This window comes from Liolophura sinensis, chromosome 4, assembly GCF_032854445.1.
Source record: "Liolophura sinensis isolate JHLJ2023 chromosome 4, CUHK_Ljap_v2, whole genome shotgun sequence".
In the NCBI taxonomy this organism is placed as follows: Eukaryota; Metazoa; Mollusca; class Polyplacophora; order Chitonida; family Chitonidae; genus Liolophura; species Liolophura sinensis.
Window position 1 is genome coordinate 19,073,791 of NC_088298.1, and position 12,954 is coordinate 19,086,744.

The window sequence follows — 12,954 nt, forward strand, 5'->3', positions numbered from 1 at the left end:
ATGCTGTTTGGAAAAAGATGACTTGAGAGGTTTTATTGACAGAATTCAGAACTGAGCAATTTATTGAAATGACACATAATTGAATTGGGTATCTTTTCTTTTAGTTAGTAAATAATGCCTATTTCTGACAGTTTCTTTATGTATTTTTGAAGAAACTCCCCCATAATTTTTTCATAAAAGTGAAAGGAAGGTGTCCAAGGCAATCCTCGAAAATCCTCTCTGAAACTATTACATTTTTTGTAATATGGTATCAATACTTTTTTTCTACTTGGCTTAAATGTTCTCATGATCATAAACAGATTTAGTGATAGCCGATTTTGAAACATGACACAGAAGAAATTTAATAAGTTTGTTAATATTACCAGTATTTAATTTGGGGCAGATTTTGTGGCAGATACAGTCTGTAACATCTGCTCATGATTTATGAGCTCGGCATGATGAAGTGACATAAGTGGTAAATGTTGTTTTTGGAAGAGTGAAAAAACCTAGCCACGAGAGTGTAACAGTGTGTTCACAAATACTACAGCATCAAAGCTTGTGCGTTAATAAATATCTCGAGGAGGCCAGACTGCCAAGATAAATGTTACCATATGGCAGACCTGGGGTGATATCATCAGGGTGCAAAAACAGTCCACGTGGCATCGTGCTGGGAACAAAATACGTAAATGTTAAGTAGGTAGAATAATGCTGTCTCTGTCTGCAAACCCAGGGGTAAAGATAAGCTGTTATATACCCTGAAGGCAGAAGAACACTTGCGGTGCTAGCTGTGATGATAGTTCAGGGCTATATATCTACAAGAGAGCTTGTTTTATTTTCGTGTTACACAGACTGTCCTCAACTGCCAAAATAAAGTTGACCTTTGACCTTGGCTATTTTTGAGGCTATGAAAAGATGAGTGGGTAAAATGGGAAAGGGGTGGTGAGGGGTTGAGGCTACCATGGAGATGTGTGGGACGTTTAGTTCTGGAGCTGAATTAGTTGGCGGGAATGAGGAGAGGGTGACGTGAGGTGTATACTGTTTCATAGTTGTGGTGCGTCTGTCCAATTTGACATTTGTCATTTGTCATTATAGTATTAGGTCTGCCAAAGAAAAACCACAAAAGGCTAAAGACAAGTTTTACAAGTAAATGTTGAAGTTTAATTGAGCATTTGTAATTTTGGTAGGGTTGTGTCTCCCAGCTATGCAGAATGTCGTCTTTCACCTTTTAAGTCCCATCAAATGTTATTTCCACCTGGAACAGAGAGCTTTTCGTGTTTTCGATATAAAACCATATAAAGCAGTTTCAATAGTGATAAAACAACTATCAAATAAAGAAGTAATCAATGAAATTTCAGTCCTTAAAACAATGGGAAAGCTCTTGTGATTTTCATTGTGTAAGAAGCATGAAGAGCTTGCTAAATGACTGTCGATTTGTTTTCTTGTGGACTCTTTGTCTTTAACATGCATGAATATTGCTCGACCAAAAAAAAAAAGAAATGGGAAAGGTTGGGAAAGGTTGTTAAGGTTTCATTGAAAGGTAACACCAAACTAAGCATTAGTCGTTAAATCCTAATCCTCATATATATATATATATATATATATATATATATATATATATAAAATTTTCACAAAAATAAGTAAAACTCTTGTCATTCATAATTTTTTGTTCACTTTTTACAGAAGAACTACCTGAGACTGAGGCCACGAAAGCTTTTGACGTTTCTGTAGAAACTGTTGAATCTTCCGTAGAAGAAACTGCAACCACAGATGTACAGAAAACTCTCATCGAAAGTGAGGTTCTGGCAGGGGAGGAACAGATTTCTGAAGAGGTTGTGTTTGAGCAGCCGGAGAAAGAAGAAGTGCAACCTGAAACTACACAAGAGGAAGAAGTGACAACTGAGGCCGTGGCTGATTTCCCAGTTGAAGCTGAAACTGCTCCTGAAGAGGTAGTCCCTGAAGACGAACAAATCGTTGAAACTGAAGTTGAAGAAACTGTTGAAACTACCATCACAGAGGAGGAAGATGTGACAGCTGAGGTTGTTGAAGAAACCCCAGTTGAAGCTAAAACAGCTCCTGAAGAAATAGCCCCTGAAGAAGAACAAGTGGTTGAAACTGAAGTTGAAGGAAGTGTTGAAACCACCATCACAGAAGAGGAAGTGGTGACAGCCGAGACTGTTGAAGAAACACCAGTTGAGGCTGAAACAGCTCCTGAAGAAGCAGCCCCTGAAGAACAAGTGGTTGAAACTGAAATTGAAGAAACTGTTGAAACCACCATCACAGAAGAGCAAGTGGTGACAGCCGAGGTTGTTGAAGAAACCCCAGTTGAAGCTGAGACTGCTCCTGAAGAAGCAGCCCCTGGAGACGAACAAGTGGTTGAAACTGAAATTGAAGAAACTGTTGAAACTACCGTCACAGAGGAGGAAGATGTGACAGCTGAGGCTGTTGAAGAAACCCCAGTTGAAGCTGAAACAGCTCCTGAAGAAGCAACCCCTGAAGAAGAACAAGTGGTTGAAACTGAAATTGAAGAAACTGTTGAAACTACTGTCACAGAGGAGGAAGATGTGACAGCTGAGGTTGTTGAAGAAACCCCAGTTGAAGCTGAAACAGCTCCCGAAGAAACAGCCCCTGAAGAACAAGTGGTTGAAACTGAAATTGAAGAGACTGTTGAAACTACCGTCACAGAGGAGGAAGATGTGACAGCTGAGGTTGTTGAAGAAACCCCAGTTGAAGCTGAAACAGCTCCTGAAGAAGCAGCTCCTGAAGAACAAATTGTTGAAACTGAAGTTGAAGAATCTGTTGAAACTACCGTCACAGAGGCGGAAGATGTGACAGCTGAGGTTGTTGAAGAAACCCCAGTTGAAGCTGAAACAGCTCCTGAAGAAACAGCCCCTGAAGAAGAACAAGTGGTTGAAACTGAAATTGAAGAAAGTGTTGAAACTACCGTCACAGAGGAGGAAGATGTGACAGCTGAGGTTGTTGAAGAAACCCCAGTTGAAGCTGAAACAGCTCCTGAAGAAGCAGCTCCTGGAGAAGAACAAATCGTTGAAACTGAAGTTGAAGAAACTGTTGAAACTACTGTCACAGAAGAGGAAGACGTGACAGCTGAGGCTGTTGAAGAAACCCCAGTTGAAGCTGAGACTGCTCCTGAAGAAGCAGCCCCTAAAGAAGAACAAGTAGTGGAAACTGAAATTGAAGAAACTGTTGAAACTACCATCACAGAGGAGGAAGATGTGACAGCTGAAGCTGTTGAAGAAACCCCAGTTGAAGCTGAGACTGCTCCTGAAGAAGCAGCCCCTGAAGAAGAACAAGTGGTTGAAACTGAAATTGAAGAAACTGTTGAAACTACCGTCACAGAGGAGGAAGATGTGACAGCTGAGGTTGTTGAAGAAACCCCAGTTGAAGCTGAAACAGCTCCTGAAGAAGCAGCCCCTGAAGAAGAACAAGTGGTTGAAACTGAAATTGAAGAAACTGTTGAAACCTCTGTCACAGAAGAGGAAGTGGTGACAGCTGAGGCTGTTGAAGAAACCCCAGTTGAAGCTGAGACTGCTCCTGAAGAAGCAGCCCCTGAAGAAGAACGAGTGGTTGAAACTGAAATTGAAGAAACTGTTGAAACCACCTCCACAGAAGAGGAAGTGGTAACAGTCGAGGCTGTTGAAGAAACCCCAGTTGAAGCTGAGACTGCTCCTGAAGAAGCAGCCCCTGAAGAAGAACAAGTGGTTGAAACTGAAATTGAAGAAACTGTTGAAACTACTGTCACAGAGGAGGAAGATGTGACAGCTGAGGCTGTTGAAGAAACACCAGTCGAAGCTGAAACAGCTCCTGAAGAAACAGCCCCTGAAGAAGAACAAGTGGTTGAAACTGAAATTGACGAAAGTGTTGAAACCTCTGTCACAGAAGAGGAAGTGGTGACAGCCGTGGCTGTTAAAGAAACCCCAGTTGAAGCTGAGACTCTTCCTGAAGAAGCAGCCCCTGAAGAAGAACAAGTGGTTGAAACTGAAGTTGAAGAAACTGTTGAAACTACCGTCACAGAGGAGGAAGATGTGACAGCTGAGGTTGTTGAAGATACCCCAGTTGAAGCTGAGACTGTTCCTGAAGAAGCAGCCCCTGAAGAAGAAGAAGTGGTTGAAACTGAAATTGAAGAAACTGTTGAAACTACTGTCACAGAGGAGGAAGATGTGACAGCTGAGGTTGTTGAAGAAACCCCAGTTGAAGCTGAGACTGCTCCTGAAGAAGCAGTCCCTGAAGAAGAACAAGTGGTTGAAACTGAAATTGAAGAAACTGTTGAAACTACCGTCACAGAGGAGGAAGATGTGACAGCTGAGGTTGTTGAAGAAACACCAGTTGAAGCTGAAACAGCTCCTGAAAAAGCAGCCCCTGAAGAAGAACAAGTAGTTGAAACTGAAATTGAAGAAACTGTTGAAACCACCATCACAGAAGAGGAAGTGGTGACAGCCGAGGCTGTTGAAGAAACCCCAGTTGAAGCTGAGACTGCTCCTGAAGAAGCAGCCCCTGAAGAAGAACAAGTGGTGGAAACTGAAGTTGAAGAAACTGTTGAAACTACCATCACAGAGGAGGAAGTTGTAACAGCCGAGGCTGTTGAAGAAACACCAGTTGAAGCTGAGACTGCTCCTGAAGAAGCAACCCCTGAAGAAGAACAAGTGGTTGAAACTGAAATTGAAGAAACTGTTGAAACTACCGTCACAGAGGAGGAAGATGTGACAGCTGAGGTTGTTGAAGAAACACCAGTTGAAGCTGAAACAGCTCCTGAAGAAGCAGCCCCTGAAGAAGAACAAGTAGTTGAAACTGAAATTGAAGAAACTGTTGAAACCACCATCACAGAAGAGGAAGTGGTGACAGCCGAGGCTGTTGAAGAAACCCCAGTTGAAGCTGAGACTGCTCCTGAAGAAGCAGCCCCTGAAGAAGAACAAGTGGTTGAAACTGAAGTTGAAGAAACTGTTGAAACTACCATCACAGAGGAGGAAGATGTGACAGCTGAGGTTGTTGAAGAAACACCAGTTGAAGCTGAGACTGCTCCTGAAGAAGCAGCCCCTGAAGAAGAACAAGTGGTTGAAACTGAAATTGAAGAAACTGTTGAAACCACCACCACAGAAGAGGAAGTTGTGACAGCCGAGGCTGTTGAAGAAACCCCAGTTGAAGCTGAAACAGCTCCTGAAGAAGCAGCCCCTGAAGAAGAACAAGTGGTTGAAACTGAAATTGAAGAAACTGTTGAAACTACCGTCACAGAGGAGGAAGATGTGACAGCTGAGGTTGTTGAAGAAACCCCAGTTGAAGCTGAAACAGCTCCTGAAGAAGCAGCCCCTGAAGAAGAACAAGTGGTGGAAACTGAAATTGAAGAAACTGTTGGAACTACCATCACAGAAGAGGAAGATGTGACAGCTGAGGTTGTTGAAGAAACCCCAGTGGAAGCTGAGACTGCTCCTGAAGAAGCAGTCCCTGAAGAAGAACAAGTGGTTGAAACTGAAATTGAAGAAACTGTTGAAACCACCGTCACAGAGGAGGAAGATGTGACAGCTGAGGTTGCTGAAGAAACACCAGTTGAAGCTGAAACAGCTCCTGAAGAAACAGCCCCTGAAGAAGAACAAGTGGTTGAAACTGAAATTGAAGAAACTGTTGAAACTACCGTCACAGTGGAGGAAGATGTGACAGCTGAGGTTGTTGAAGAAACACCAGTTGAAGCTGAAACAGCTCCTGAAGAAACAGCCCCTGAAGAAGAACAAGTGGTTGAAACTGAAATTGAAGAAACTGTTGAAACAACCGTCACAGAAGAGGAAGTGGTGACAGCCGAGGCTGTTGAAGAAACCCCAGTTGAAGCTGAGACTGCTCCTGAAGAAGCAGCCCCTGAAGAAGAACAAGTGGTGGAAATTGAAATTGAAGAAACTGTTGAAACCACCATCAAAGAAGAGGAAGTGGTGACAGCTGAGGCTGTTGAAGAAACCCCAGTTGAAGCTGAGACTCTTCCTGAAGAAACAGCCCCTGAAGAAGAACAAGTGGTGGAAACTGAAATTGAAGAAACTGTTGAAACTACCGTCACAGAGGAGGAAGATGTGACGGCTGAGGCTGTTGAAGAAACCCCAGTTGAAACTGAAACAGCTCCTGAAGAAGCAGCCCCTGAAGAAGAACAAGTGGTTGAAACTGAAATTGAAGAAACTGTTGAAACTACCATAGGGGAAGAGGAAGTTGTAACAGGTGAAGCTGTTGAAGAAATCCCAGTTGAAGCTGTAACAGCTCCAGAGGAGATGCCTTTAGAAGAGGAAGTGCCCATTGAGGAAGTAGAAATACGTGAAGTGTCTACTGAAAAAGAGGTGGAGGTGATTAAAGAGGTTCACGAAGTTGGCATGTCAGCACCGTCTTTCGTTAAAGAGCTGGAGCCTTTAGAGATACGGGAAGGTGAATCAGCCACTTTTGAATGTAAAGTCACCGGTATTCCACAGCCTGAAATCGTCTGGCTTCTCGACGGGGATGTGATTCAAGACACAACAGTGTATGACATAACTGTGACTGACGACGGGACTTGCCGTCTCATCATACAGGAAACCTTCCCGGAAGATGAAGGAGAGTACGAGTGCCAAGCAACGAACGAGTTAGGGACAGTCCGAACATCTGCCGATCTCTACATATCAGGTTTGGAGTTCATCTTTCGTGTGCTTCCCATCTACCCTATTTACCACAAATTTCGCTTTGCTAGAAGTGAAAACAAAAACCAAATTTGCATTTTGAATGTTAGAATTGTTGTATATCCAACGTGCAATTATTTCCAAAACCGCTAGGCTTGGTTTCTCATTAACTATCGTTTACAATATGTTTTCTTTTTCAGCAGTTTGTTGCGTTCTTTATTGCCAGATTAATTATGCACTAAAATGAATTTCTTTTCATACATTATATTTTGCTTGTGAAGGACATTGATGTTGTTGTGCATGCAGTATTATGTGTTGGTTGATGAAAGTGGTCTCGTTAAATATTTCTCAGCTTCCGAATTTTTGTAAATTTAATAATAACACTTCTCTTTAACATCATCAATGTAAATACAGAGGCATAAATGAAATGAAATCCAACATGGCGTATAGACATTTGTTCATCACACTGGTTTTCATTTGTGACATTGACTTGAAAAAGATTCCAAAGACAAACGACAATATTTTCCCATGGTTTTCCATAAGTCACGTGATTCTGAAAAGCCACTGATTTGACGAGAATACTAACCAGTTTTCTGACGTTACCGAGCACTAAGATTTTGCTCATTTTAAATGCCATAAATTGTCTGTTTCAGAACTGTGCGATTAACTTAATTATCATAGCCTTGGTTATAAATGTGTGCGTTGATTAACCACAAACGTTGCTCTGGTATATTCAGGATCAAGCTGTTGCAATTCTTGTTTGTTCATTCATCTATGTCACCATAGTGCGTGAACATGTACCGGGGAGGCTTACATTTGTGCCTGAATCATTTAAGTTCTTTCCAGAATGTCTTCGTGCCGAAATTGCTTAAATTTGTAAAGGTATGACTCAAATTTGTGCCGGATTTGCTTGGATCAAGCGATAAAACGGCGTGTAAACTATGGTCAGTTTGAATAAACAGCTTCAACCTGAGTCAACAGAATGAAAGGAAGGATTCCTCATTGAAATGTGATCAAATAACGACTCCAGCAAGTCGTTAAGGTGTAGTAGAAATAGTAACGCTAGAAAATGATCACCTAAGCCTGTAAATGATTTAAAACATGTATAAATGGTTATTGTCTTAGTTCTTTTTTTTTTCAAAAATCATTTTAAAGCACATGTCAGGACCTTTCATAAAACACTGCATTTCTTGATGTCTAATTTTATTTAAAGTTTTATTTTCTGTAAAACTGTTTTAAAATATAGCGCCTTTATGAAAATGTATATAATTTTCGGTGAAAATTCTTTCAAGTCCAAATCTATACAGAATAGCATCAAAATATTTTTGCTTTTGGCTTATCTTTTTAAAATAGTCACCTAATGTCGTAGCGACACAACCTGTAAAAACCATATAACGAATTTTAGCAAGGAAATAACATAACTATTGGGAAAGCTTCGCTACCCTGACCCCACATCATGTACGTTACAGCTGCTGTATACCTTATAGCTCCTATACTCCTGACTCCACACAATATACATTACAGGTCCTGTACTCCTGACTCCACACAATATAGTTACAGGTCCTGTACTCCTGACTCCACACAATATAGTTACAGGTCCTGTACTCCTGACTCCACACAATATACGTTACACTTCCTGTCTCCTGGCTCCACACAATGTATCTTACAGCTCCTGTTCTCCTGACTCCAGGCAATATACGTTACAGTTCCTGTACTCCTGACTACATACAATACACGTTAGAGCTTCTGTACTCCTGACTCGACACAATGTACATATACTGATATACATTATACACTCGAAATCACGTCTAACATTTTATTGATTTACATTACAAAACATGCCGAGTACTAAGTATTTTTTAAATTTACCTGCTGTCGTAAAATGTTTCCAAACATATTCTTCAGTTAAATAGTCATTCCAACATTCCAGTAAACAGCTGTTAACTCCAGAAAAAAACGTGCTGGCATAGGACGAAAACCCAATTTAATGGCCGTCGTATCGAGTGTAAGCTGAGTGTATCTCACGGAAGTGTTTGTCGGAAAATTATACGCTGTTTGTAAGGTAAAACGAGTATTATATGACGGTTACACGAACCCAATACCTTTGTTTTTTTAATCCGGATGCCATTTCAATATGGCACTGATGTGGCTCTAAACCATAATCATTCCTTCATTCTGTATTACGCGGAATAATGACGTGTTTGTTCAGTGACAATGAGGAATTATGTCCAAATCGTTTTAGCATGGGTCGAATGTTGTGTGTTATTTTGTTGTGATTGTTTTTACATTCTTTGCTATAAATATTAATACATTGCATACTGTATTTCTAATGGACTGTTACATGCGACTATACTTTGTGATATAAATATTTCATCTAATCCATTTCTGGATCAATTGCATTTGCACGATATTATTTTACTTTTCAGCATATGGGATTGTTAAACGTAAATGCAAGTGCTATCTGTTCTTAAATGACTGCATTAGAGCATAAACTATTCAGTTTGTACACTGACACATAACCTATTCATTTTGTACACTGACACATGCTGAAAACGCAGAACACTGAAGTTGATGAAAGTTCATTTAATCCAGGCATTAACAATATTGAGATAAACGTAAAATTTTAGTGTAATACAGATGTATTCACATCAACACAATATTACTATATCATTCATTGACTGATAATCTGCTTTTTCTGGCCATAGTCAACTTTCACTTCCATTAGCTGTTGCATTTCTGCAATAAGAGTAGCTTTTTTGCGTTTTCATAGTGTTTCAGATTACCATGTAATATTGTTTATTTCTTATTACTGCAAAATAGAGTTACAGTGATTTCTTTTAATGTTATGGACCTTTCATTAATTCACTTTCACTTTTGATTTCAGAGATTTAATCATATGTCGTGCACAATCCTGCCACATTGTTTGAATGCATCAATATAAGATTATGTCTATAATAGCAAATGTCTTCTTTGCATTTTTAAATGCTGCACAGTGGTTGTTAAAACTTCTGTAAACAATATGTGGACGGTTACTGAAACGTACAACGAGTTTGGCCATCAAGTATTGAAAATAATCGAATATTAGTATTTATCTGGCAGCTTTGGAAATTTCCCATTTCTTTGGGTATACAGAAAATGAATTATAACCACAAAAATTCTGTTCGCCGTCACTCTCCACCTACAATAATTTCAAGTGCAACGAAGATATTAATGTTGTTCATGATGAAGTAAAAAGAATAGACTTTTTTTGTAGTTCATATTTCTTTAGTGAATTAAGCGTACTGGTAGGTGTATGCCTTTTCTTTAATGTAGATTTCCTATACTTCTACCTTACTTTCTTATTGTGGCACTCGAAAAGTTCTTTCACTCTTATTCCTTACTGTTTTGTTGAAAAAATAGAATAGATCTATATCTTTTAGCTGTACAGATTAACATGTCTGTATATACTTCTAGATTCTTTCACGATTGTTTTGGATGAGAAGTTTTCCAAATAGATGGTGTTTATTATGCTAGATATAACAGACAACGAAGAAAAAGAAGATGAGACACATCGCGCAGAAATGGAAATTCCCTCGAAGAAGGATCTGCCTTCTGTGGAAAAAACCCAAATGGAAGTTACTGTCGGTGGTGAAAAGCCCACATCTGAACTGCAGGAAGACGAAGATGAAGTCATTATCGAAAAAACCGATAAGGAAGAAATGGAGAAGGAATTGTTGTCTCCTCAGGCCCCTGAAGAAACGTTTCAAGCCGAAATTAAAATCCAACCCCAACCTCAACCTGTAAAGGAAGCTGCAGAGATTGAATTCAAACCAGAACAACCTGCTGAGGAAGAAACCAGTGTTGAAGAGTCAGTGGAAGTAACCAAAGAGGTGGAAGAAATTCCAGAAGATGAAGTTACTCAAGAAACCTTCAAAGAGGAAATTGAAATCCAACCACAGCCTCAACCAGAACAAGAAATTGTAGAGATTAAATTCAAACCGGAACAGCCTGCTGAGGAAGAAACTACCTTTGAAGAGACAGTGGAAGTAACCAGAGAGGTGGAAGAAATTCCAGAAGATAAAGTTACTCAAGAAACTTTCAAAGAGGAAATTGAAATTCAACCACAGCCTCAACCAGAACAAGAAGTTGTAGAGATTGAATTCAAACCAGAACAGCCTGCTGAGGAAGAAACTACCTTTGAAGAGACAGTGGAGGTAACCAGAGAGGTGGAAGAAATTCCAGAAGATAAAGTTACTCAAGAAACCTTCAAAGAGGAAATTGAAATTCAACCACAGCCTCAACCAGAACAAGAAGTTGTAGAGATTGATATCAAACCAGAACAGCCTGCTGAGGAAGAAACTACCTTTAAAGAGACAGTGGAGGTAACCAGAGAGGTGGAAGAAATTCCAGAAGATAAAGTTACTCAAGAAACTTTCAAAGAGGAAATTGAAATTCAACCACAGCCTCAACCAGAAGAAGAAGTTGTAGAGATTGAATTCAAACCAGAACAGCCTGCTGAGGAAGAAACTACCTTTGAAGAGACAGTGGAGGTAACCAGAGAGGTGGAAGAAATTCCAGAAGATGAAGTTACTCAAGAAACTTTCAAAGAGGAAATTGAAATCCAACCAAAACCTCAACCAGAACAAGAAGTTGTAGAGATTGAATTCAAGGCGGAACAGCCGGCTGAGGAAAACACCACATTTGAACAAACAGTTGAGATAACAAAAGAGGCTGAAGAAACAATAGAGGAGGAGGAAGAAGAAACATTTAAGGAAGAAATGGAACTTCAACCTGAACGTGAAACTGTGGAGTTTGAAATTGCACCATCACAAGATGAAACAGTGGAAATATTTAGGCAAACAATTAAAATCACACAGTTTACCAAAGAAGCTACAAAAGAGGAGATAATGCCAGAACAGGCTGAGGAAGTATTTGAAGAAATAGATGAAACTCAGCCTGAGGAGGTAGTTGAGGAAGAAGCCCAGCCTCTGCCAGAAAAGGAAGTTGTGGAAGTTGAATTCAAACCACAACAGCCCGTAGAGGAAGAAACCACTGTTGAAGAAACCATTGAAGTAACCAAAGAGGTGGAAGAAATTCCAGAAGATGAATTACCAGAGGAAAGCTTCAAAGAGGAAATTGAAATTCAACCACAGCCTCAACCAGAAAAAGAAGTTGTAGAGATTGAATTCAAACCAGAACAGCCTGCTGAGAAAGAAACTACCTTTGAAGAGACAGTGGAAGTAACCAAAGAGGTGGAAGAAATTCCAGAAGATGACGTTACCCCAGAAACTTTCAAAGAGGAAATTGAAATCCAACCACAGCCTCAACCAGAACAAGAAATTGTAGAGATTGAATTCAAACCGGAACAGCCTGCTGAGGAAGAAACTACCTTTGAAGAGACAATGGAAGTAACCAAAGATGTGGAAGAAATTCCAGAAGATGAAGTTACTCAAGAAACTTTCAAAGAGGAAATTGAAATCCAACCACAGCCTCAACCAGAACAAGAAGTTGTAGAGATTGAATTCAAACCAGAACAGCCTGCTGAGGAAGAAACTACCTTTGAAGAGACAGTGGAAGTAACCAAAGAGGTGGAAGAAATTCCAGAAGATGAAGTTACTCAAGAAACCTTCAAAGAGGAAATTGAAATCCAACCACAGCCTCTACCCCAACAAGAAGTTGTGGAGATTGAATTCAAACCAGAACAGCCTGCTGAGGATGAAACCAACATTTGAACAAACAGTAGAGATAACGAAAGAAACTGAAGAAACAGTAGAGGAAGAAGAAACATTTAAGGAAGAAATTGAACTTCAGCCTGAACGTGAAACTGTGGAGTTTGAAATGCACCATCACAAGATGAAACAGTGGAAATATTTAGGCAGACTATCAAAATCACACAATTTACCAAAGAAGCTACAAAAGAGGAGATAATGCCAGAACAGCCTGAGGAAGTATTTGAAGAAATAGATGAAACTCAGCCTGAGGAGGTAGTTGAGGAAGAAGTGCAGCCTCTGCCAGGAAAGGAAGTTGTGGAAGTTGAATTCAAACCACAAGAGTCCGTTGAGGAAGAAGCCTCTGTAGAAGAAAACTATTGAAGTAACCAAAGATGTGGAAGAAATTCCAGAAGATGAATTACCAGAGGAAAGCTTCAAAGAGGAAATTGAAATCCAACCACAGCCTCAACCAGAACCAAGAAGTTGTAGAGATTGAATTCAAACCGAACAGGCCGGCTGAGGAAGAAAGCACTTTTGAACAAACAGTTGAGATAACAAAAGAGATTGAAGAAACAATAGAGGAGGAGGAAGAAGAAGAAACATTTAAGGAAGAAATTGAACTTCAACCTGAACGTGAAACTGTGGAATTT

General features: G+C 40.0%; 1 protein-coding gene across 5 annotated transcripts in view; it reads left to right on the top strand.

The window, feature by feature from the left end:
• Positions 1 to 12,954, top strand: part of LOC135464711 (titin-like) — a 110,321-nt gene that overhangs the window by 60,577 nt on the left and 36,790 nt on the right. For all 5 annotated transcript variants that reach the window (XM_064742215.1, XM_064742216.1, XM_064742218.1 and 2 more), the window contains one exon: positions 1,660 to 6,621. In XM_064742215.1, the coding sequence (XP_064598285.1) occupies positions 1,660 to 6,621 (4,962 nt within the window). The remainder of the gene's footprint in view (positions 1 to 1,659; positions 6,622 to 12,954) is intronic.